Source organism: Chamaea fasciata, unplaced genomic scaffold (genome assembly GCF_029207755.1).
Source record: "Chamaea fasciata isolate MVZ Bird 193981 ecotype frontalis unplaced genomic scaffold, bChaFas1.0.hap1 SCAF_13, whole genome shotgun sequence".
NCBI classification, from domain to species: domain Eukaryota; kingdom Metazoa; phylum Chordata; class Aves; order Passeriformes; family Sylviidae; genus Chamaea; species Chamaea fasciata.
The window spans coordinates 13,401,367-13,428,049 of record NW_027094098.1 but is presented as its reverse complement, the minus strand read 5'-3'; the positions used below and the strand labels follow the sequence as shown (position 1 = coordinate 13,428,049).

Genomic DNA, 26,683 nt, shown 5'->3' with positions numbered 1-26,683 from the left:
TTTTCTGTCCTTATAATGTTATCCTTATTTATCGTTATATATCTCAACTACAACTACAATCAACCTCTGAATAATGTTTTGAACGCTCAACTGGATTCATTTTCTAGGTTACATGTTGGGTACAGCCAGAGATTAGAACAGCAGCTCCTTTTTGGGGACATGTGGAAGGAATCACATCATCTACTCCCACTGCAGATGTGTGTATCACTTCCACTGCATTGAATACTTGGCTAGAACTGGGCTAGAGTACTCGAAGGACCTCCTACAGAGCTGTCAGTAATGATTTACATCTAACTGTGATTTAACAGTTATTGTAGTCAAACTTCAAAGAATTTTCCATTCCATCATCTAGTAAAAGAGGTCATAATAAGCAATACACCAGTTTCTAACTTCTGCCTGGCACTTAAAAGTGTGCTTAAAACACTGTGCTGAGGTACCAAGTACAGAGCTGCACATGAGTCGTGACTTGGACAGGACACTTGTCTGATCCCTGCTCTCTCTGCAATGCTGCCAACACTGTGGCATGCCACCACAACAGAATAAACCATGTCTATAGCTTGACATCCCTCAGACACTAAGTGCTAGCAAAGCAGGATCAAAACCCCTATACTTTCTGAAAGTGACACTGAAAAATGCCCCTATTATTTCATTCCATACACAGCATCAGATCCAAGTGACAACTCTTTGCTTCATCCTAAGGATTTAAACTTTTAACTCTCTGCTTGTTTTATTCTTCCGTTACCCATTTTGAGGTTTATGCATCTATAAGCTGGAGTGGGAGGGAATGCTCTCATCAGAGGCAAAATTTGCTCTACTTAATAAAAAATGTCATAATGAATTCCCAAGAAGGAGCAAAACTTTAGCACTTAAAATCCCTCTAAAATCATTAAGTCCTTCTACTGAATCTCAGCTTTACCAGATTTCTCCAATACACTTAAAAGGAAATCCATGACAAAGGACAGTTTATCATCTAGTTCTTTTGATTTTCTTTAAATATGTGTGTTTTGGAAATCACTGAGGTTGCATACATGGCAAAACCTGAATGTCTCCACATGTGGTTGTCAAGGTAGGACTGATCTCCTTTCCTCTTTACATAAAACAGATACTGATCACACTCACATTCTGTTATAGCTGTGTCTCTGATGCATAAGCAGTCTCTGATGAATTTGTTTCAGAAAACTAGTACCAAGAAAAACTCTGATTTCTCCTAAAACCTGACAAACCCTGACAGTGAGAGGTGTAGGCAAACCCTCCTCACTGGAAATGAGATTCAGATCAAGTCACTGGCCACAGCATGAAATTAGCATTATCTACATGCATTCAAGTATCTTCTGAAATAACTTCACACCATATTGCACTCTACAAAGAAAATATTAAACAAACAAAGAATAGTTCAATGTAAAAATATGTACGTGGCTTTTTTACCTTGAAAGAGCATAGTCTGGCTAAAGTCACTACGCATTTCATTTCGGCAAACTGCTTGAACTCTGAACAGATAAAGGATGTCAGGTGAGACATGGCTAATGATGGCCTTCTGTTTAAAAAAAATAGATATTATTCAGTTTTTTACCCCCACAGTACTGTCCAAGATCATTTTGAAATATATAAAGCATTGTGCTAACACAGAACATTTATGCCATGTAAGACAAGCTATATTTCTACACGGAAATATTCAGTGGTTCCCTGGAGAGAGCAAGGCTGAAGGTTGAAGGGATGCACCCAGACACTGCTGACTCTGCCCATGAGAAAGAAATTAACACGTCCCACATCTGTTCTCATGACAGTCTCCATGACGCAGTGTCTCTGCTCTCCTCAGAAAAGCTTAAATTTAAGTCATTTGCCTTTACAGCAATTATAATAAGATTTTTTAGGTGGAGATCCATGTCCCAAACACAGGGTAAGCCCAGAAAAGTTACTGCATATTCAAACTGATCATTTTGCAACAAACTGGCTAAGGCAGTTTGATGCTGGTGTACTGTGCAACATGATGGCTGAGCATCCTGGGCTGGGATATCCCTGCTTACTCCTAGACCTGAGAGTTGCCTTAGTCCACAATCACATCAGGTCACAGGAGTAGCTGTATGAGTCACTTGAGATACTTATGATCTCTCTAGCAAAACACTGTCTAGCTCTGATTGAAGATGGGACAGCCCAACTGTATCTGCCAGGGCACTGAAAACAATCTGCACTTTTCACTGAAAATGGGTTTCCTTCTTCTCTTGCCCCTAAAATAGACTAAGATGTCATTGCTCTCTTAACCCAAAGCTCTGCTGAGCAGCACAGGGTCTCACTGCAATTTATTTCCAAGTTATCACTCCATCACGTCCCCTGAACTTGTAATTATTTCTTTTACATAAAACAGGATGCTTTCATGGTGCCCACCTCATTTTTGCTGATTAAGGCTCTCCTCCTTATACCTGATTAAAAAATCTCCCTTATGAGTGTGAAATTCTGACAAGAGAGAGGTTACAATACATCATAACCTTGGGTGCCTTTCAATGATTCCTTTCTGATTTCATGAGGCAGATTGTTCCCTAATGTGACCCAGATAACAATGTCTAGTGGGGAAATTGGAAATATAAATGGAAATGAAGTAAAAGAAGCTTCATCTAGGGGAATAAGAGAAGTATTATTGTATAACTGATTGAATGGGCCCAGAGGATTGTGTATTTGAAAAAAAAATATGGTAACAGTCATTAGGAATAACACTATGCTGCTGCATTTTTCATGTGCATATACAATTACTGATTTCATTATTCTAGAGGCTTTCTTTGATTAACAATAAATGGAGGCCTTTCAAACCTGAATATGTCACTCTGGTTTTATATGCAGAGAATGTTAAGGACCAGTACAATACTTGCTTCCACTTAGACAAGAATGACAAGCAGATGAAATCCTAAATGGAGGAGATAGAGCAGTGTTTCCATCTGTGCTGGAACAGTCTTGCTCCTCTCTCTTTTTCTCACACTGCCAGATGTAGGCAGTGCTTGTTCAGGGCCACTTCAAAATAATCTTCAAGCACTGACTATGCAACTCCTGCCTCTGGCAGCACTTACTGCCAGAAACTGCTCCAAAGTCTGCAAGGGGCTATGCACAGTGAAAAGCCTGAGCCCAGAAACAGATTTTGGGGGATCGGACTTTTAATGTGAAAATCTGTAAGTTGAACACAAGCCAAAAGGTATTCAGAGCCACACCATTTCCCGAGCCAGCTGCTTCTCAGCAACACTACATGAAAAAGTGTCTGCAGATTCAGTCCTTTATGCACTCACATAACTATAAATTCACACTCCAGTGTTTGGGTAACCTGTTAGGCAATGTTCAACTAATGCTGAACATTTAAATAGCAATCCACTGTGGGCCAAACATTAGCCTGCCTATAAGGTAACAACTGCTTTCCTCCTCTACCTCCTCCTACCAAGAAAATAACAATAGAAGGATAGCTTGATACGTATGTCTGGGGTTGATGCTGTGCTTTTACCAGGTCCTTGTCACTGTCCTTGGTGAAAGTCTTCTCCTTTTCATCTTCATTTTTAGTCCAGCTATATGAGATCATGTAGTTCATGATTGGAGGGTGGTAAATGGTTTCTGGTTGGTTCCAGGTTACCAGTAGCGCTGTCCTGTTCACAGGCTGCACTTTCATGTTGACTGGAGGAGTGCTACAAGCTGAAAAACAGAAGGAGAAAAGATGAAGCTCTTCTAAATAACGGAGAGAAAACAAACAGGAAGAACAGTGCCTCACTCGAAGAGCTAGGTTTTTTTCTTTAATGTCCTGGCCTACAGAAACAGCTTAGACTGCAATCCACTGAGACCAATGGGATTTAATACCACCTGCAGCTGCTTTCTGCTTTCCTGAGTAAAGTGAATGAGAGAATCCATTCTATGCAGACAGGTTGCTTAGCTCTCGATTTATTTCTCAGTCCTGACATTTGCACCTACACTTTAACCTGGTGACTTAAGAGCTCTGCACTGGAACATTCAGAAATACAGCGGACCTGATCCACGGCTTCCCTCATGCCCACCCTCCTGCTGTTAAGGGCTAAATACCCCAAAGTGCCCTGCTGGCCCTGGAAAGAGTTGAAACCTCTGAAAATGTGGCACTACTGGGTCAGTAAATGTTCTCCTGTTAACCTACTATATTTTTATAGTTACTTTATACTCCTCTTTCTATATATCTTTCTTTAAAGATGCTCCACAGTTTGTCAGTAAGGTCTCACCAGCACAGGGAAAAGTGGCTGGGAAGAGTGGCTCTTTGAGGGCCTTGGGAATCTCCTCTGAGCAGGCAGAGGAGCCCCCAGGCAGCCCTGCCTTCCTAACCCCACGTGCAGTGTGAAGGCACAAGTCACTTCTCAGCCATGCTTAAGTCAGTGGGGACATCAGCATAGGGGCAGCTTAACCTCTGGGAAAAACAAGGCTTCTGCTTCCAGCAGTGCCAAACCCAAAATTCTGCAGGGCAGACAGAGCCCAGGCACAAATGCAGCCCGGCCCCTCGAGGAGTGGGGTGCGCACAATCCCCTCGCAGCGCTGGAGAAACACTTTTCAAGGAGTTGCCATGGAAAGATCCGAGTGGGGATGCACAGCACTAGATGGCACTCACATGCTGTGGGAAAACTGCATCGTCCCCTTCCCAGCTATAAAGAGTTTAGATATTTTTTTACCAAGCTTTAAAAATCACGTTTAAAATACCCGATTCAGGGCAGATTCTCACATTCTCTTTCTCTGGATAAACCCTGAACCAAGGAAAATCACTTGCAATGATACCTAAACACATGTGCCATGGCAAAGGAGCTGGTCTCTTCTGCCAGGGAAAGGCAAAGTGTCACCCTGCCCATCAGGCTGACACTGTTTGCAGAATTACTTTTCCCAGTACGACTTTTCCTTTTAAAGCCAACACACTGAGCTTGTTTGCACTCTGCAGGTATGTGACTGCGTGTATATCTGGCCATTATTTCACTTCTAAAGAGTCCTAGCAGCACTGAAGGGGAAATATGTCTATTCCTATGTCTGGACTTGCAGGTTAGCCATGCAGCACTGCTGTTACATTACTGAAATAGCTACAGTTCTTAAATAAAAATGATTAAATGCTTTAAACACCAGTGTTACCAGTACATTGGAAAAAAACCTGTCAAATGCATTTGTACAGCTATAACTCACATTTTGTAGCTAGCTGAACAAGACAACATGAATGGCAGAAATATGCTTGGGCAGGAAAGATCTTTGATGTTTGCTCTTGCCATGAGGGGTGACAACCCTGCAGTTTTGCAGTAGATCCTTCTGCTCAATGCAGAAGGACGATCCAGCAAAACAAACAAACCCTTCAGTACCCAAAAGCAATGGACAAATGTATGTGAGTTTCTATTTACGCCGAGGTGAAGGAATCAAAACAGCATTCGGCTGTCAGTACCACAAAGTCAGAAGCCACACCATGGCTTCCCTCTGGCTCCCCCAGGGTGCCCCAAAGCATAGGATGAAAGTGGCCAGGACCTGGACGAGATGGGACAGCTGAAAGCCATCTCTGTTATCACTATTTACAGAGCTTCCTTGGTATGCCTCTCCATGCTCACCTCTTTCCGCTGAGATGGTCAGATCAATTCTCCCTGACATCACTGTTTATTGATAACTGCACCAATAAATCATAACTGCCCTCTTTGACGCCCTTTGTCATCACAGAATTACACTTCAAAATGCCAGGCCAGCCTTTATCGCTCCACCTAATCAAATCCCATCAGAGACAGGAGCCCAGGGTGAAGCACTACCCAGACCTAAAACTCTTACCCAGTCCTTGTCCTCCAGGAGGACATGCTGAGATTTATGTATTTAAAGTAATCATGCATCAAATTGTTTTAGAAATAATTCAAGCAGGTAACCTTCCTGAGAGACAGAGAGATCTACCTTAATTGCACCAGCCCTCTGAACGAAGTCTGGCCAGCTGCTCTTCACACGGGGACCCCAAGCCACCCCAGGGAGAGGGGGCTGCCATGTCCCCCATTCTGTGCCACTCTCTGTAGCCAGCCTGGATGCCATTTGGAACAGCTCGTGCCAGCCACCGAAGCGGGTCATTCCCAAGGATAAACTGGAGGCTCACAGGCTCCGAGTCAGGAGATTCTCCCTGACCCTGCATCCTGATCCAAGAAGGTCATGAGCACTTCTAAACACCTGAGTGACTCTGGTGACTTGACTGAGGACAAGCCTCATCAACAGCCAGCTAAAATGAGGCTGAATTTACAATACTGCACTTTCTCAGTAACTGTTACAAAATTTTCATGACTTAGTATGACTTGGTTCAATTTATTCCAAGGCACAGAGCAGTATCTGAAAAACCTGAAGTAATTTAGTGTTAACCAACCTTTTCTGTTCAAACACATTTTTTTAAACAGCTTATGAATGGGCAAAAAAGAAATAGTTTTTTTATATAATGAAACATATGGTTTTATTAATTTAACTAAACTTGCTTAAGACACAATGGAATAAAGAAACATTTGATCCAATAATTCAATTTGATGATTTAATTAAAGTGATACATAATAACATAGTGAATGTCTGAAAGGCAAGGGAAAAAAGTGCAATGATTTGACCATCTATAAAACAACTGGCATTTCCCAGAGATCTAATTTTTCTTTCAATACTCTCTGTGCCTTGGATTTTTCAAAGAAGATTAAAAGAATCACAGGCTAAAGGACCTCTACTGATTGTGCAGCTGAAGAAGAGATAGAAATGCAGGAAGAGGTTGGGACAGGGAAGGGGAAGTATAATCAGGACATACTAAAGAGAAACACAAGCTTTTCTTTTTCTTTTCTTTTTTTTTTTTAACAAAATCAGGCTTAATAAGCTAAAAAAAAAAAATTCATGATTTCTTGAGGAAAAAAAAAAGACGCAAAACCAGCAACCAGCATTATTCTACACTGAAATAGCATCTCAGCTAATTTTAGAAGAAACTATTACTAATGCTCTGTTTAAAATTCAGATCCTGAGGGATATTAAAATATTGCGGGGGCTTTCAGGGTGTCTTTCTGTGGTGTGTGCAATCCTGAGCAGACACCTGCACAGGTCTGGCAGGACACCAAAGCCACTGTGCCCTGAGCTAGCAGCCCCATGCCAAGACTTGTGGAGACAGAAACCCCCAGCTGGGGCAACCAGGCCACATCTCAGAGGCACTGAACAGGCAAGAGCCTTTGCAGTACTATGGCCATGCCCCACTGCAGGCACAGACTTGCCCTGGACCTCTTGGAGGGAAAAAACACACTCACCTTCCTCTAAGGGGTGATCTGAACTGGGAGAACCTGGCAAACAAGCTAGCTGCTGCCTTCTGGACAAGTCCTGCAGAGGCAGAAGCATTGTGCAGGTGCATCTGGAGGATGCCCCTCTGACCCAACTCAGGCAGCCTCAGTGGCTCTCCCAGCTGCTGGCCATGTGTGGGGCTGGCCAGCAGCTTGATCCAGGCTTCTCCCTGCAGATCAGCCCACGGGGGAAGGCAGGGGGAATCCAGCATCTTGGCCAGCCTCATCTTTCAGGGCTCACTCAAGCCTGGACAAAACCTGTTTGCCACTGGCAGACGAATGTAGCATGCTGATACAGTCATAAGCACTGGGCAGGCCAGCCATACAGCAGAGAATTATTTTCTTCATGTTAAAAACATTCCAGTGGGCTGGAACAAACAAAATTAATTTAACAACTCTGTATTCATCTCTCCCTTAATTTGATTTGTATGTTGTATTTGGCTACGTAACCTCCACGAGGCTTTCCTAACCGAAAGCCTGATAAAGCTTAGTCCAAAAGCTCCTGGCAGCTCCATTTCAGCGAGCTAAAAGACAAAAAAAGGGGCTTGTTGCTTTGCAAAAATTTATTGCTGATATTAAGACACACCCATGAATGCAGAAATTGCATGTAAGAGAATATTGCAGCTTTTCAAGATTAATATTTTTTCCTTTAAATTGTTTCTTTGTATTTCTCTTTCAATGACAAAAAGGCAACGCCAGCCAGACTTTCTGGGTTTCATCATGCTTTTTGCATATGCTACCTATGGTTATGAAAAGACCTATTTAGGGAAACTTTGTGAGAGTGCAAGAACTGTATATTCAGTTATGGCTTGTATACTTTCTCCCTGTAAAACAGGTCTTCATATGATGAATCTAGTTGTACTGGGCTCAGCGGGATTTATAAAATCCTCTAAAAATGTTCTAAGTTAGCTTGTCCATGCATAAAAATGTCACCACTTTAAAGGCAGTTATTTCTAGCTGTGCTATGCCCTCCTTTGAAAAATCCCACTCTCTACCTCCTGCTGAATGTCTCAGCAATGCAAAACTGCTGTTCCTCTCCTTGGTGCCGTGGGATACACGTTGTGTGCTGAAGCCCCGACAATTTTCAGCATAGAAAAGCAACGTGACAGATCTCGAATCCCTCGCGGTGACATGGGCAGAGATCTTCTAAGGCAATTTGTATATGGAAGGGGAAACATCAGCATCAGGATGTGCCCACAGTATGTTACTGGCTCAGAGCTGCTCAGTGGTAATCAATAGACAAGGACAAGGGTCTTGTCTTGCTCTGGGAGGCAGCTCCTGGCTGTAAGGTGAGAGAGGCCTCACTTCTTTTTCTTACTAGTCTGGATATGCAGGATGATTCATTCAACAGGATGAGTGGCAGGGAACAGTGTCTCTCCCATAGAAAGCAGGAGCACAAAGGAAGGTAGCTGGGGCATTTCTTTCCCCGTGCTCAGTAGAAGAGAAGCTGAGAGGTCAGTATGGGGGTTTCATGTCTTTCTTTGTCATAGGGGCAAAGAAACTGGTGGCCAAGTTCTTGGGGTGTTTCCTTCCCCTCTGCCCCAGCCCTGGGAAGGAGCTGGAAGGGCCAGTCCTGCAGGACAGATGCACCACTTGCTGCTGTAATGACACCCAACTCGGCCACAGGCAATCCAGATGATTTCAGAGCTCCTGAAAGCTGTGATCAGTGCCTGTGCTTTTGCCAAAACACTGAGCCAACTTCATTCAGACCTGTCACCCCCAGGAACCCGACTGCAGACAAGACAAAAGCAATGCCACCAACAGAAAAGGGAAGAAAAAGACCTTCAACTACATCCATACCTATACACACACACACACATATATTCCTTCTCATTATTAGATCCTCAAAACTTCAAACAAACCCTGAAATGCAAAAATATGGGTTATGCTGCAATGAGAAAACTCACACTTGCTTTCAGTAAGGGAAGTGATACAGGGGCAGATTCAGCTATACTGAACTGGTGTGACTCAGTGGAGGTGCTCAGGAAGAGACTCTGATCCATAATAAACAAGAGCATGCTTTGGGCTGTCAGATTCAATCCCAGAGTTCAGCAAGGGCTGTGCTCCCAAAGGATAACAAATAAACTACAAAGATCATATGCAGAGACAACACAGGCTTTAATATATCAGAAAGTGCTAAGAGGCATACTTATAACATTTTCCCCCTTCTTTTACTAATGTTTGCAATTTTTTGGCTTTGCTTTAGTGTACATTGTTGACTTCTCAGAGCGCTTATAAATGACATTATTAATACATAAGGATAATTGCTTTAAAGAGTAGCACACATTTTTCCTTTACCTTTGCCTGCACTTTGCCAGCAGGCATTGGCAGGCTCCGGAGCATGCTGTACACACAAATATTTGTGTTGATCTACTTCAATCCACAGGCAGAATGTAGCTAGGAGACAGACTATTTATCTTCCCTGCTCTTACCTTCCACTGTGCTTCAAACAGACAGGGTTGTTTCTTGAGGTGTAAGGGACAGACCCCACACTTGTTTTATGAGCCCTGTGAAATAACCTCAGCAGCAAATGGGCACATGGGTCCCTCTGACAGAGGATGTCTGGACAAGCTGGGGTTTGCCCCTCTGTTGCTGACCTATTTCCCAAAGTGTACACACAACCAACATTTGGATTAATACCTGCATGGCTTTGTAGCACCTAAATTTCCATGGCATCACAGATCCTGTTTTACTGAAAGGCATGGACTGTGTGTTTGCACCTAAGTATTTCACATAATTCACAAATACTCTTTCTGCAGCAGTGGTCTGAGTCCTCAGCAGTGCAGGTCAGCCTTGCACCATCAGATGCCATGCTGGGCTAAACCGATGTCTGACAAGGACCTGCCCTGCAAGTTTTGTGTTTGTATTGCACACACCCATGTGTGCACACCGAGGGTGACTTGTGTTTCAAATGTACACCTGTGCCCTTATTTACACAGTGTGTTTGTGCCGTATGTGTGATCACATTCAGTGATCACAAATGGTATAAATGGGGAGGAAGAAGGATTTCCTGCCAGAAGGACAGATATTTGCTATGTTAGCTGAGCTGACCTTTCCAATGTTTTGGTGACGGCTGTTTGGCCTGGGGAGCATAGGAAGAGTAGGCCAATAGGGCTGGTAGAACTCCCAATACATGCCTGTGGGATGCCCAAAATCAGATTAGGAAAGCAGCTTTCCTTTCGTAGTTTCTGGAGGCTTTTTCCAACACAAAGGATGAGCTGCAGGCACTCACGGTTCAAACTAAAATTAGTACTTCTGTAGGCTGAACAGCTGGGCCAGCAGGTAGGCAGTGCAGAAAGGAATTCCCTCCAGGTGTAAATGGAATAAATCATCAGGCTCAGCTCTTCCAGCTTTAGTGGCAGCTGTGAACCCAAACCACACCTACGCTTTCACACTGAATTCCTCTTGCTCTGTTGGTTTGGACCCTTTATAATCTCTGAAGAAGTGTAAGCAGTGACTTAGTGCTTATTAAAAAACCCATTGATAAGTTGTTTGCTACATCCAGGCCCAGACACATGCACTCCTCACATTACAACCGCACAGAAGTTACCACAGGTGTAAAACAGAACCCCACAGAACAGAGACACTGGAAGGGAAGCATGAGGTCTGTGTCAGGTGTAAGTACCACATCTTTTTGCATCTGATTCCCCCTTAAAATGGGTCAGTTTTATTAATGAAAAGCTTTGTGTTCCACCTGAGCTGAAACCCTCTGGAAGGCAGAAGCCTGTCCTTTCCTGCTTTTGCAGGACACTCTACAAGACAACTGCACACACAAGGACCCAGCCAGCACTGCAGAGCAAGACAGGGCTGAGGTGGAAGGGACGGAATATACAGAGGGAACACACTGATTTCTGCCTAAAATGTGCATTCAGCAGCCACTTGAGGCTCAAAAAGAGACTCCTGCAGCTGCAGGTGAATATCTTCACTTGGAACACAAAGGCAGTGGCAGACAGGCAGCTCTGTAGTGCAAAGATGCAGGGCAAGCAACGAGCAGGACAGAGTCACCACTCTCAAATGTGACCTTTTGCTCCAAACCAGGCTGCTACACCAACAGAAGTCCTAATGATGAGACATGAATTCATTGGCACCACACCTAGTAGGGTGCTGACCTGATTAAAGGGGAATAGAATTGGGAAATGGTAACTTCCATAAGAAAATGAAATCAAAAGGCCAATAGGAAAAGCCCAGTTGTCCAAGGAAATGAGGAAGGAGTTGTTAATCCAAGAAGAAATCTTCCAAGGTTCTTCCAAAGGACAAAAAGAATCAATGCTAATGATAAACATACTATAAATTAACTTAAAAGGGTTCTTATTTATTTCCATCCCCCCTGAGATATTTAAAGAAAATAAATAGCTAAATTTTGCTTTAGCCATACTGAGTTAAGTTTTCAATAATGAATCATTTTAAATTTACCTTCACTTTGTTGTTGTTTTGGTTATGTTACATATTACTATGGAGAATTTTTACTAATTTAAGTTTGACTAAAACATAAAAATGACATTCTGCAAGAGTAGAACTTCTCTGCCTGAGACTCCTTCTGGACTCCTAGAGAAAACCTGAGGGCATGAAGAGACTACGAAGCTGTTTTGAGGCAGTTTTCATAAAACATGGGCGTTTAGAAAGCAAAACCAAATTATTGGGAGTAATAACAGAGGCTATAAATGAGACAAATAACTTGTTCTCATTCAGAAACACTGCTGCCAATGCTCTAGACTATCTGCCTCGAAGTGTTGATATCAGTGCACTGAAACTCTGGACCTTTGGACGCTGCTGCATGGGAGGTGCACTCCAATGCTGTGCAGAAAGGCAACCCCTTTACAGAAGGCTGTAGTGTCATTTCTGACATCAGGAGCCATGAAATGGTAAAGAACTAAACTGCTTTGCTTGAGCAGAGCAGTACCTTTGGCTGCAGGCCACTGGCTTTAGCCATGCCTCCGGCACAAGACATGCAGGGAGGAAAATCCAAGTATCTTCTATCCATGTTTTAGTGGCATTAAGTCAAAAGGACTTCCAAACTGTGAATTACCACTACATAACAAAAACCAGTAAGGAAAACGATCACCTGTACAGTACTAGAGAAATGTCCCAGCTGCTATTTTAGAGTCCAAAGCTAAGTTTTACTGGAGTGAATTTATGACTGCTCATTATTTAACTTAGTGCAGGATCATAATTACAGATGGTACTCTGAGGCGAAATCCCACTGATGGGAAACAGCATCATTTGAGACTCCAGCAAAGAGTAATCAGACACCTTTGGGAAAGCAATCAGGCATCTGTGAAAGAAAACTCTGATGTCAAGAGCCCCTCACATGGGATGCTTGTTTAAGTGTTGTAAGGCATGCAGCACATTTAATGAGATAGAAAGGTTAAAGGGTTTTTCTGAGTGTTAAAAAAAACCATAAAGAAACAACATTTGATGTAATCAGCAGCAAAATAAAATGGGCAAGTATTGTTGCACATGGGGTACCTTCTGAAACAAGGAAATGAAACGCCTTTTCCTCCTGAGTCTCCATGCCTACACCTTTACTAAAGCAGGTAATGTTTTGTAAATACAGCTCTGCTTGATGGGACAACATGTGAAAGTAGTAAGGGTCCCCTGCAGACCCAGATCCTTGAACTGGATGGACTTTCATGTAAGAATTCTGTTTGGCCCAGAAGAGCAATGTACACTATTAAAGCAATAAATAGTTACCAATCCCTCTACCAGAGCTGCTTGAAAGCAGCCCAGGAGCTGCAGGAGCACAATATATGATGCGACAGAGCAACACAGTCCTGAGCCACAGAGGACAGGCCAGAGAAGAAAGGAGGGAATTTTAACAGAGATTGTCTTGTCCAAGAAGTCAGACACTGCCACAGTCACTGATAATTACAGTATCTGACTAATGCTTTTCAAATGCATTCTTGGCTTAGAATGTCTGTACATTCTAGAGAACCTCTACCTTTTCAAAACTAGTCATAAATTAGTATTGCAACATGGGTGAGCCCTCTTGTTAAATGATGATCTGCCTGATTTAACAGTATGATCCACTTTACAGCTTGGATCTCTGAGTTTCATCTTAAAAAGTATCACTGTACGAAGGTTTATTATCAACCCACCAGTTGCTACAATTACATAGCTGAACAGTATTTAACCTGGATGGTGTATTTCAGAAATAAGATCTTTAAACATCATCTGTGTGGTTTTTTGAAATAGCTCCAGGGTCAACTTAAAAATTAAGCTCAGCTCATGGGCTCTGATTCAGCAAAGGTCTTATGCATACGCTTTTATTCCAGGCATCCAAGCAGTCCTTGAGAGAACTGTTTTAAATCAGCTTTTGCCAATAGGAGGAAGCAATGAGATAATGGAATAAAGGAAAACTCTTCTTGTTAAACACTAACACAAAACAAAATCTGGAGTTTTCACAGCCTTTCCCAGAAGACATTTTGTTTATCAAATGCCACCACTTTTGGGGCTTTGCTAAGGAAATACTCAGAGGATTGGTATAGAGTGAGAAAGTTTTCCTCCAGTGTATCTGCAGGTTATGCTACTGGTCACAGTTCTGTGTCCTGAGATAGCTTTGAGAAAAGACATTCCTCTTTGGTCCCGAACTGTTCAGGATGGCACATTTGCCAATGGACCACTGCTTTGTGTTGATCTGAAATTCCCTACTCACCAGGGAATTCTGAAAATTATTCTGAACATTATGCAAATTGTTCTGGGCACATTTTCCTCCAAAATAAGAAAGGCTTACATAATGAATGCTACACTGTTTTCCAGATTAGCAATACTGCCCACAGACTTAATAGAGTGTGACAGAGGAAACAAATTGCAAAGATTCACACCGACAAACATACCCGAACTTACCCTGCAGAGCTGAAGACCATCACAAACCATATCACCTTGCAGCAAGTAAAAGACACATTTTCGTGACCATGCCTTTTTCTACAACACACAGATCAGGAACAGGGAGGGCAGACAAGAGTCAACATGTGACAGCCATTGGTCACATTGCCTAATGCAATGTGGAAAGCATTGAGGTGCAACCAGGAGGTATGCAGAAGAATCTGCATAAAAGAAATTTGTCATGCTAACCTTACACTCTTCTATAGTTGTATGCAAGACTGGCTGGCTGGAAAGCACTCCATGCACTCGGTTCCTCAGTACTTGGGCATGAATGACACTGTATAAAGTGGTTCTATATTTACTAGCTGAATAAACAACAGGTTTTGCTTTCGCTCAAGTATTATGACTTCAACTCATTTCATTTATATGTCAGTAGTTCAGAATGTGCAGTGGACCAGGCACATCATCACTGTTCACCTTTGTCAAAAAAGGGGCCAGAAACATTCATGTTGTTATATTTCTGGGACAGCTATATCTCATCCCTGTAACCTTTGGAGGATATACTACAATCCATTTTGTGTTAGCAACACTGTGCCAACCTATTTATCTTAAGTTCATGAAAAAAATGCACCTATTTTCAGTGTCCCCTGGTGTGCACACAACCCAGAAAGTGACAAGCTAAAAGAGCTGGTACAAAACTACCAGCTGCCCAGCCATTAGCCTCCTAGAGCAAAAGTTGAGAGGAGGAAGAAATCACCAAGTCCAGCCTCATCCGTGCCATTAGATGGCACGCTGAATGTTGTCAGACCATGGGAAATGCATGTCCCCCAGCTGAGGGTCTCTCTCGTCACAAATTCAAATTCCCAAGCAGGCACAAACACAGAGAATTATGGTACCTAAACATGATGGCAGAGGACCCATAGAGAACCTGCTCAGAAAACCAGTCCCCAAGAATCAAACCACATAAATATGGACTAAAGGTTGTGCTGGTCCCTTGCTCCTGAAGAATGGCTCACCTCATGATAACTAAGCCACGTGTGTTTGGTTCTTAAAGATCAAAGTTATGGTGAATCTTTCTGGATATTCAAGGTGCTCCTTTTGGTCTCAACAGTTCCAAATTCAAGATCTGCCCATTAACTACAGACCTTAGTGTTTGCAATGCTCTGACAAAATTGTGGGTTTCAGTTATTTACTGTGGTGGTGAAAATCAACCCAAGATTCTTTATAATCTTAAAAACAATCCAGCAAGGTGAGGAATATGCAGGCGTGTGGCCAAAGCAGTTAAATCTCCTTGAATGTTATATCAGAGGTATCTTGGCTGCACTCAAAATAAAAACTAGTCAGTTTTGTCACTTTTAACATTATGTAAATCATTAACTTTCATCGCTGTTCTGGGTAAATAATATGTACAGAGGATATAACTGAAGAAATTACTGACACATGTTGCTGTTACAACACTGATTGAAAACTATGGGCCAGAGCATCCGAGCGTAGCAGGTTTCTTCATTCCCAAGATCTCCTTCTCACTTCTGATGTAAATTCTCTGTCCCAAGGCTGCCTTGTACATGAGGTTTGTGTACGTGTATATTATATATATATAAATAAGCACGCTCAGAGAATAATGAGCCCTGAGAAATACACTCTCCCAGCACTCTCTTGGGAAGGTGAGGTTGCTGAACGCAGCTGTTTTCATGATTCACATCCTCTAAAATCTGCAGTTTCTGTGCCTGGCCAGGTGAAAATGCCAGGTAAAAAAGGGAAGCTTGTAAATCTGCTTAGCTGTTTCCTTCTGGCAAACTGCCCCTCTCTTCTTTACCTCTACTGGTTAAGCACCAAGCACTTTGCAAGACTGAAGACTGGAAAGTACATGTGATTTCTTCTACCTATAAATAATACCAGTCAATAAAATAAAGGCAAATAAAAGTAGTAAATGATATTTATTTCTAGTCTTATTTTATCCTGAACACATTTCTCTCAGAATTTCTGAAGTGCTCCTCTAGCCAGGGCTGCCTGTGCCCGTGCAACAGGAACCTCCCTCCACCCCCCTCCCTCCAGCTCATTATCCGGTGTCTGACAGAAGCAAGTGCCAGCTGCTCTACAAAAAGGCACATGAAACACTTCAGCAAGACATTAGAAAATCACCTGCCTAAAAGGAAGAGATTATTTTCCTCCTGTCACCATTACCAACAGACTGATACAAACGTTGAATTAAAAGGTCGACAGTTCTTCAGAAGTCTTGTTACTGGAGAAATGAAACCCATAACCACATGTGGATATTCTATTTCCATTCAAACACCCAATGCCTCAGTGCTAATGGGGATGAATTTTTACCTCTGACCTTAGCACTTCGGTTTTCCCTTTTTGTCTGGCATCTCCACAGCCCTACAGCCAGTTGGCTGAAACAGGGACACTGCCAGTTTGAGATTCATATTTTGTGGCTTTGAGACCCACATATTCTAGGGCTATATTGTCATGGCATCTTGTGACAGTGAGTTCTACAGGTATTTTCAGCATAAGCAGAACTAGTTAATTTATTGACACTTACCAACAAGGAATGCCTGCACAACCTGCATTATTTCTTTGATAGCTCACAGCTGTTCTTGACACCATTTGATGACAAAGTAGACAGGAAAAAAATCTCCTATTAGTCAAGTGTAAAATTCTCCAGTATAATCTACCTTTGGAAGCTTCTGTGCCGAGTGGATTTTCCAAGATGTCTGTCATATCTTGGTTCCAAGCATCCTTCACAGCAGACTTGGATACCTTCCTGTTGTTCAGGCTTTGCAGTGGTCGGAAGTTATTCCTCAGGTACTCCACAGACTTGACGTGGTCCTGCTGCTCAGTGGTGAAGATGGAGTAAAATGCCTCCAGCTGATCGCAGCCATCATGGCAGGGGAGAGAAGGGACATTAATTAGAAAAACAATGTGGTGAAATCCGGGTGGCTGATAAGACAGCAAAATGGAAGGAAGTAAAATGTTGATGCCAAGACTGATAAAACCACAGGGGAAGTCAGACTGCCCACTGAAATTATTGCCAACCACCTTATCTCGGCACAGGGCTTATCCTGCCCAACATGGGAGAAGGCCTTCTAGAACCTGTGGACATCTGTCATTGGCAAAGAAACATTTGCCCTTAAGATCCCTTTGGTGTGTGACACAGCCTTGCCAATCCCTCCTCACCGCTGGCAGCGTTTTGTTTCACAGTATCGCGTCAAAAACTGCTTCCAGGTCATTCCACACCAAGAACATTCTCCTGGATAAGGCAATACTTCCTTATCTCTGAATACCTTACGAAGTTTAGCTGCCAGGCTAAGCTTCACAGACAGCTCGTGCAGCACTTTTAGGCACAGCTAGCATATACTCCTCTGGGAATACATTTCTTCTGTTGGATTCAGATGTGAGCTATTTATAAGAAAACGTATTAACCTGTAAGAAAGAACTGTAATTGGAAAACTTTTCTGTTACTTCGTATCTTAGTGTTTCTTAGAAAAAAAAAATTCTAGCAAGGTAAGGTGAAAATATTTTCAGCTAATGTTTTTCTCCCAGCTATTAAGGTAGGTACAGCATTTACTGTTACCTTGTTATCATTCAGGACAAAAACTAGAATTAATTATGTTGCTGCTGGAAAGACTGACCAAGACAGAGCAGAGAAGAAATCAGTCCTGATATTGTTTGCATCACATCAGTTGCACATATTGATAGTATGGATTTTGGGAGCCCAAACATCTGGCCCAGAACTTCGAAAAGGGACTTGAGTAACATTCATAGCTTAACGACAGGTCACGGGAACTTACACACTTTCCATTAAGTGTGTCTGCTCTAAAAGCTCTGGAGAAGCATGTGAGCCCCAAACCTTAAAATTGGAAGAATCATCATGGCAGCCTCAATTGATAAAGCTGATAAATATAATCAAAGAAGTGTGTAACAGGGCAGTTAAGCATCCTCCACAGACTCTTGAGGCACCCACTACCATTATTTAATTTCCCTTCAAACCAGTAACCTGAGCAGGGGATGAGCAGGGAGGGGTGACCACCACTGACCAGTTCTCACTGCAGGCAGGGAGCTCAGGTGGCACTTCCAGAGGTTAGGTGCTGCTTCCAGGCTTGCAGGTGTGGATGCTGGGATTTGAATTGTACTTTTTTTCCTGCATCTTATACGAATGCCTTATTCCCAGGTTCTCAACACTGTTCTGTTTCTGTTTCTTTCAAAGAAACACCTTGAAAAATTATAAAAACCATTTCCTAATTATTACCAGGACCCTCTCAAAAGCACAAGAGGATGGATTAAAAAGAGGCAAAAGGACCGACTTACGCTTTTGTCTTAAAAAAAAGACCCCACAGCAGATGATCCTGCTACACCCTTGTATAAAAGCACAGATCAAAACTCTTGTGCTTATTGACGTACCTTTTGCACTCACGCACTGGAAGCAGTTTGGATGAAGCCAGCTAACAGGGCTTAGGGTGACTTTATAAAAACGCAAGAACTTGAGTAGTAACTCCTTCTCTGAAGTCAAGTCTCTAGGCTTAGACATCTGTGACATTAATTGAATTTTTAAACTTTCAGAGAGAACTTTTAAAATATTTTCTTCTGCCATGCTACCTTGGGGAGGTATAATTGCATTTTAACAACTGCCAATTCAAACATGATTTTTAACCTTCCACTTTTCATGTGTTGAAGTATATATAAGCCATTTCAACCTCACGTTCACTATAAAAATATTATCTACGACAAATGAGAAATTAATTTATCTACAGCTGCCAGAAAAAAATAATATTCTAAGATCTGCAGTCAAGGAGCTACATTCATGCTCTTCAAGGAGTACAAGAGCTCCTGTTCAGAAGAAGAAATTAAAAGCTCTTGTAAGACAATTGTAGATACAGTGAAACCTGATCTAAAACTCTGAGTCATGCAATTACAAACCATTAAAGCCTGATGTGTAGTTTTCTAAGGGCTGGCTATACAAATGGCAATTAAAAATACTGAAACTGTTACAAGCACAATGAGCTACTCTGAGGTATGCATTCTGAGAGATAATGCCATGCTTTGGGTCATTGAATGCACTTAGCTTTACAATGCATCCGCAGGGTGACACAGCTTGTCCTGGTTTGTTGTCTAATTATCAGGGAAGATGATGATGATGGAGGACTGCAAATAAAATAGAGAAGCCTCCACAAATGGACCACTTCACTACTGTCCTTTTGTGCAAGGTATTTTGCACAAAAGCAAGGATTTAATTGAAACAGCAACAAAGCTTAAACAATATCACTGTCATCCCCTGGGATTACAGGCTGCTTCATGGGGTTTGTGATAAAGAAGGTTAAACTATGGCAATGGATTATGTTACACTGTTTCTGTTAGAGGAACAAATAATAATCATAGCAGTGGCAGGGTGGCAGGCTCTTGAAACACACACATCTAGAGCCACCAGGGAGGGGGGAATACTATTATTTATTCCACATGTGTTGTAGTATCAATGAAAGTCTGTCTACACACAGAATTCCCAGCCCTTCAACCACACACACATGCACAGAGCAGCACAATGCCAAATTTTAAAGGCTTGTTTTGGAACAGTTACTTCTGTACAGCACAGGAAAGAAGCTATGCCAGGATAAAGTACCTTTCTACTGACAGCTGAAATTGATATTTACCATTTTATTTGCATTTGTTAAAAATGAAAAAAGAAGTCGTGACCCACCTGGTGTGCACACAGGGTATAAAACTGAGCATGGGCCAGGCCTTGCAGCCACCAAATAATAAACAGTAAACTTATTGATGTAGTGCAAAGCTACAAGGGATTGCAAGTATCCTGCAGGCAAGGACAGAATTCGAAATGATCTCGACAATCAGAGAAATAGCCTGAAAAAAACAAGGGGTCTGATTCAAACGGGCCCATGTGCAAAGTCCCAGGCTCCAGCCAGAACCGGGGGCTGCCTGGGGGCACAATGTGCTCAGCACTGACAGAGAGCTCCAGGGAAAGCCTCCAGCGAAAGGGTTCCTGCTGACCAGGAGCTGAACACAGCCAGTACCGTCACACTTCTGTGAAACAGCCAAAATAACCCCAGGATGGGTGGCTGGAGACATGAGTCCCGACGTGACCCTCAGCCTCTGGGGGGCCTCAGCTGAAGCACTGCAACTGACTTTGATCACAGACTGTCAAAAAAAGATGAAAGAATCTATGGGGGAAGCAATGAGATCTAGAAAACAGGAAAAAAGCCTGGAGCAGGGGTATGGCAAGTTATATTATTGTGGCATCCTTTTCCGTACTTCTGAAACCTCTGAGCACAACATCTGTCAGTCAGGATCACCCAGTGAACTGTTCACGTGCACTTCACAGAATTAGTAATGTAAAAAGTTTGTTTTCAGTGGCCTATGACAGATGAATAAGAGGCAAGACTAAGTCCGGCAGGTTGGCTTTCTAAAGACCACAGTCTTACAATGTTAAAATACACTGAACTGGCAAACATTTGACTTCATCTAGACATTGCTTTATCAGGATAATTCTTCAAACTCCAGACATTGTGTCTATTTGCATTAAAAGCTGTTATGTGCTAATTTTAAAGATTTGTGCACCAGCTCGCTGAGCACATAATGGCAGCTTCACTGTATTATAAAAACGGTTAAGCATGGAGAATTAATGGAAAGATGTCTTTTCTAATGTAATTAGTTCAAATTACTAAATCTGAGCAGAACTGAAATCACTCACTTTACTTTGAAAAGAAAGTTTCAATTAAAAAGAATGAAAGGGAACTCTATGTAACTATTTACACCACAGCTTAATTTAATCTTAACAAAAACAATACGAAATAAATCACTGAAAGGAAACCGGGTTTCATGCTGTACTGTCTTCTCAAGACTGATGGCTCCTGTTCAGAAACAATATTACTTAAGAGAATTAAAAAAAAAAAAAAAATCACCGACACTTCCTTTTTTGTCAACAGAAACATTTGTGTTCTCCAAATTAAACCAGCGGGTTTTGAAAACCCTGTCTTAAGGAGGGCAAGTTAAGAGATGGGCTTCACTGACCAAACAAACACACCTGATGGTAAGAAATGGGCACAGGCTTCCGAAAAACGATCCACTCCACGATCTCGCTGCAGGGAGGAGTAGTCAGGGAACCTGTGTAGCGGTAGTAGCTCCCCAGCGACGTTGGCAGAAGTTCCCTCAGCACAAAGGGATCCAGAAAGGTCTCCTTCTCTGCGGGGAAGATTGACAAGCAGGATTACACTTTTTTTTTTCATGTGTCTTTAAAACAGACATCACATTGCTAGGCAGCCTAACAAGGTGTAATGGCAACAACATATTTTATCATATATGTAATGAAAAATGGAAACCCTCTGTTAGAGCTGATGCGTGGTTTCTTAAAAGAGCAGCCAAAATGCTAGTCAGCCCCATCCCAAACACACGCCCTCCTAATGCGAATGTATGCAGGTGTAAAATGCACTTGCTACTCCCTGGTTTTTGTCAGAATAGAAATAGTCAATGTTCGGCACTCTGTACATGAAGTCAATGGTTCCAGCACTCAGTACACGGCTCTCCAGCTTGATGGCAGCAAGGCAGAACCCAGTGGGACACAGCCAGGCCCAGTGGTCCTGTTTGCTGCTGCCTGACCAAAGAACGTCGGGCAGCGTATCTGTCCCACCTCTGCCAGGGATGGAAAGGGATGCAGGAGCAGAGTCAAACCCTCAGTGGATTGCTGAGATGAAGAAGGCAGAGACATGCTGCTCAGTCAAACTTCTCTGGGAGCTGCCAGGCAGCTGGGCTGAGGAGCAGGGACACAGGACACTGCTGAAGCTCAGCGTGGTGCTCAAAGAACATCCAAGCAGTGCTCGCTCAGGCCTGCACCCACCCATGCTGGCACTGCAAAGGTGCTGCCGGACACAGCCAGCACCGCAGCACAAATAGGTTTCACAGGTAAAACTGCTGGCCCCTCTCCCAAATCCAAGAAAGTCCTTCCCAGGGTCTAACAGTCTGGGGACAAACCTTTTTTTCTCTGACGATCTCCTTAGACAGCCTGAAGTGCAGACCTAAGCCCTGAAAGCATTCACCCACAAGTAACAGTGACAAGCTGGTAATTTTTAACACCATGAAGAAAAATAAATAAACAAAAGGAGGGAACAGCTGCAGGCAAGGCAATTTCCCTGCCATCCCTGAGCATTTATCCTCTGCAATTCATGTTGACTCAGAGGCTGAAGTGCCCTCTCAGCCTGTGCAAAGGTGCTCACTGCCTCGGGCAGGCTGACACGCGGGGCTCTCCCGAACATCTCTATCCCTTACTTTCAATATCCTGCATGCCTCAAACAGGAGTCCACACTCGGGCAGAGGGAACTCATTTTTCTGCCTCACCAGAGCTGCTGAGCAAACCCACTGCCACCCCCTCCCCACCCCAACAAAAGGGAGAAGCAGGTGGGCTGGTGATTGACACACATGTCTTCCAAATAGGATGAAGCCTGCAGAATTCACTTCCACAGCATCCCACAGTCTTCTGGAAGTCTTGATCAAATCAGGAGTTGCCTAAACCTCTTAGCAGCAGTCTGATAATCAGGGGATTTTTTTAACTCCGCTGCTGCTGCACGATGCCAATGATACGTACACTTCAGGTATCTTCTATTTTCTGCACAAAATCAACGGGTCTGTGATGTTTTCATTGCTTTTGGCATTACAAAATATGAGCACTTCTATTAAAGTCAAGGCAATACTGCAACCTCTTGGTGAACAATTCTTTTCCTTCTAATCCAAGTAGATTTTGACCACATCTGCATCTCCAAAAGGGAAATAAACAAATAATAATCCACAGTTTTTCCTCATCATAGCATACCTGTGATAAAAAGTGTGCTTAAATAATAAATACTAAAATATATGTGATTGGCCAAAGTTCAAAGAGATTCTAATCAAGAAGTCATAATCACAGCAAAAGGTCGTATTTAATTTGATTGGCTCATTTTTATGCAGAAAAACTTGGTTACAAAAACCAGAAACTCAGTCACAGGACTTGATTTCCAGATGCAGTACACAAACCTTGACACTGGATTCCTCTTTCAGAGCTGTCTCTCTATATCAGCATTCAGCACACAGTAGGCCACCATGAATCCCAAAGAGTGTTTGAATACACCAACATCCCCTGCATCAACAGCCAGTGACTACACATGAAAGAGCTGGGAGGCAGAGGCACGTTTTGAAAAGTGCTTTCCTCTCAAATTTAAGAAAAAATGTTGCAGTTAAAATTAAAAATTTAACTATTTCTAACTTTTGTAACCTTTTAGTTACAATGATGGAATCACTTAAGATGCTGGATAAAGGCTCTGCAAAACCATAAATATGGTATCCCTTTTTCAAAGGATGGCAGGAGAAGGAAGCTCATTTTACACTTTCAAGGATTTCTGTGCCATATGCTGACAATATTATATTTTAATAATTAATTGTTCATCAAAGGAAAAGATGAAGAACAGGGATGCTAAATTCAAAGTTATTCAAATTGCAAAAATGAATAATGCATAACTTTTATATTAAATACACACTGTATTAAGTAGTCTACATATCATCCAACTCTGTCTTTCATTTTTAAACATTTTGAACTACAATATGAATAATCAAGTAAAGGAAGCTTATTTAGACAGAGAAATACCTTATTTGAATGCAAACTGGAAATATCCGACTGTGATTAATTTTTGGTTATCAATTAGGGAGGGTTTTTTCCTAAGCACTTGGGAAGTCATAGTCAGCTGTGCAAAAGAGTATTTCTCAAGGAAAAAGTAGCTTTGCTAATACACAGTTTAAGTAGGGCAGGGTGTACTCGATCTAATTTTTCATGGCTACAAGCAACGCTCTAAGTTTTCGTTAATGAAGCCAAAGATTAAAATGAAAAAATACATATAATTGGATTAAAATGACTACTAAAATAGATGATAATCAATTGATTATGCTTTAATAATGTAACACTTTTGAAAACATATCATTCTTTTGTATCGTTTGCCATCAAGATGCATGGTGCAGAGTTTTAGAAATCGGAGTAGCAAAGATCTTCACATGAAGCTTAAAGAAAAAGGGACTTTGAAACTCCAGTGCCTGCCTGCTGTATCCTTCAAGAGCATATTGAAACAGTAAATGCCATGAAATTAAAGTTCCTAAGAGCTTGAGACAGTTTTGAAAATGGCATTTTGAAGTCATATCACTTTAAATATTTCAACGTTAAGTCAGTTATTGTTGTTGGTAAAACCGTAAGAGAATGATTTCCAGGCTAAGCAAGAGCATTCACTGATTATAGTAGAAATATTTTTATATGTACATATATATATATACACACACATGTGCTCCTATATATAGTTCATACTAAATGAAAAAGAACAAGGTGGGAAATAATAACAAATCTTTCTTCTCTATCTTTTATTGCCAGCTCCTGTTTCCCATTTACAGTGCCTGGGATGGGCATGAACTGTGTCCAGGAGGCTGGGAATGGACTGAGTGGAGAGAGGAGTTTCTAGGAGGAAGAAAGTGGTAAAGGCTGGAAACTACATGATTGATGAGACAGTGTTTGCTGACAGGTACTAGGAAATAACTGGCAGACAAAACCAATAAAAGACAGCAAAGCAAATGTCTTCACCTGCAAACACCCGTGAATCACTGCAATCAATGCTGCAAAACTGACCCATGAGCCACCTACTCACTCACACACATAAACCAGAGCCCTGCAATGCTCTCTTCTGCTGCTCCTTGTCCTCCTCTCATCTCAGCACCTGAACACCCAAATAGAAATATAAACCACCAGGAAAGCAGAGCCCCAGAGATCCTGCCCCTGAAGACAGGCCCTCGGAATACAGAGCATTCCCCTGGGAAAGAACAATAACCTGCTGCTGCCAAGAGTGCTCCCGGGTGATGCAGCAAAGAGCAGGATCCAAAACATTGCCCCACTAAAGCAGTTTATGCACAGGTAACAGACAGCAATCCTTTGTTTACAGCACCAAGGCTCGCGAAAACATGTTCACTCTAATACCTCAAAGGTAAAAATAGCAAGAACCACAGATTCATTGTTGACCATTAAGACAATGAATGTGGCATTTAAAATACTAAGTGTTCCACTGTATGAAAGGAAAATATTGTATTTCAACTCTTACATTCACAAAAAACAATTAACTGAGCCAGCTGGTAACAGATTTGACCTTCTGATACAACATTCACATCTGCCTCTTGGTCTGTCTCTCACAACACAAACGTGAAAAGTCACACCCTGCATATCCTTTGTTTGGGCTGAGAAATCTCCCCAGCATTTTGCATGGGACAAAGGGCCATTTTCTGTACAACCTGACCCAAAGGCAGAGCAACTGCAGACATGCTTTAAAAGCCTGACCTAATTACACTCTTTGTAAAGTCATCACCACTAAGTCTAAACTAATACTAAATTGTGCACAATAGTTTACTGAGCAGGGGAAAAATTCAGATGTTGAACCAGATAACAGCAGTGGATCTCCACCAACTACTGCACTTTTCACAAGCTGGTGCCAACAAATATTTTATTGAAAGAGTCATCAGTTGAACATTTTGCCTTGAAGGCCTGACTTGCTAAAATACAGTCTGTAAAACACTGGATAAAGATAAACCTGAATTTTAACCAAATCACTCAAGAGCAAGAGGCTTCTTGAGATATGCAGGTAAACAGCACACAACTATCTGTGATCAAAACTGTTTTAAATCTAACAGGAGCTTGGATTGGACATCACAAGAAAATAACTATATGCCAAGTCCATTTATAACTCATGGAATGCTTTGGGACTTTCATCATGGTTTTCTGTAAGAAAACAGGAACTTGGCTGCATTGAAAACAATATCTTAAAATGAGCTTATCTCCATAATTAACGTATGTGCAGTGCCTGATAGGTACCCAGCTACACTTTGAATAACTGAAGTCCGCAATACCAATATGAAGAGCTTTGAAAGTCTCCCAAATTGGTTAAACAATGTTATTGCCAATTTCATTTTCACAATGAGCCAAGACATTCTAAAGCTTCTGCATTCAAACTTTTAAAAAGCAAACACACAAAAATAATCAAAAAGACATCATGTTGCACACCCACTGAGCCAGAACTTCCCAGATAAAGCAGGCAGCAAAGCACAGCCAAGGACCAGACTCATGGGGGTGATTTTAAAGATGAGATTACAAATGTTATATATTACTTTAAGTGAAAGGATCATCAGATGAGTGCTTGCTGTGTAAATCCTGCAGGAAGAGCAGTATTTGAGTCCTCTGTACTCAGGGTAATTCTTGTCATTTATTGTGCAATTATTTTTCTCACTGTTATTTAGGTTTTCTTTTTTTTTTTTTTTTAAGAGCCTCTGCTGAGCAATGTAAGGAGCTGTAAGGACATAGAAAGCACAGCATGGCAGGGAGGAGGGGAGTGAGATAATAACACAGTCCTGCAGACTAATTTAATCTGAGACAACCGGTGAGAGGTACAAAAAGCTAGGAGGAAGGAATAAAAAAGACAAGTCTCTTATTCACAAAAACCCCATTTCCATGCCATATGTTGGTCTCAGGCTTAATTTTTCTCACTCCCATTCTTAAAACAGCTTAGGAGGAAAAGGTTTAGCTGCAGAGA

General features: G+C 42.0%; 1 protein-coding gene across 3 annotated transcripts in view; it reads right to left on the bottom strand.

The window, feature by feature from the left end:
• PTPRG (protein tyrosine phosphatase receptor type G) overlaps window positions 1-26,683 on the bottom strand; it is a 391,196-nt gene that overhangs the window by 75,561 nt on the left and 288,952 nt on the right. For 2 of the 3 annotated variants that reach the window (XM_066195198.1, XM_066195199.1), the window contains exons 7-10: window positions 21,133-21,290; window positions 16,775-16,967; window positions 3,479-3,663; window positions 1,426-1,534 (exon numbers count right to left, since the gene is read on the bottom strand). In XM_066195198.1, the coding sequence (XP_066051295.1) occupies window positions 1,426-1,534; window positions 3,479-3,663; window positions 16,775-16,967; window positions 21,133-21,290 (645 nt within the window). The remainder of the gene's footprint in view (window positions 1-1,425; window positions 1,535-3,478; window positions 3,664-16,774; window positions 16,968-21,132; window positions 21,291-26,683) is intronic. The other variant, XM_066195200.1, reaches the window with a different exon arrangement.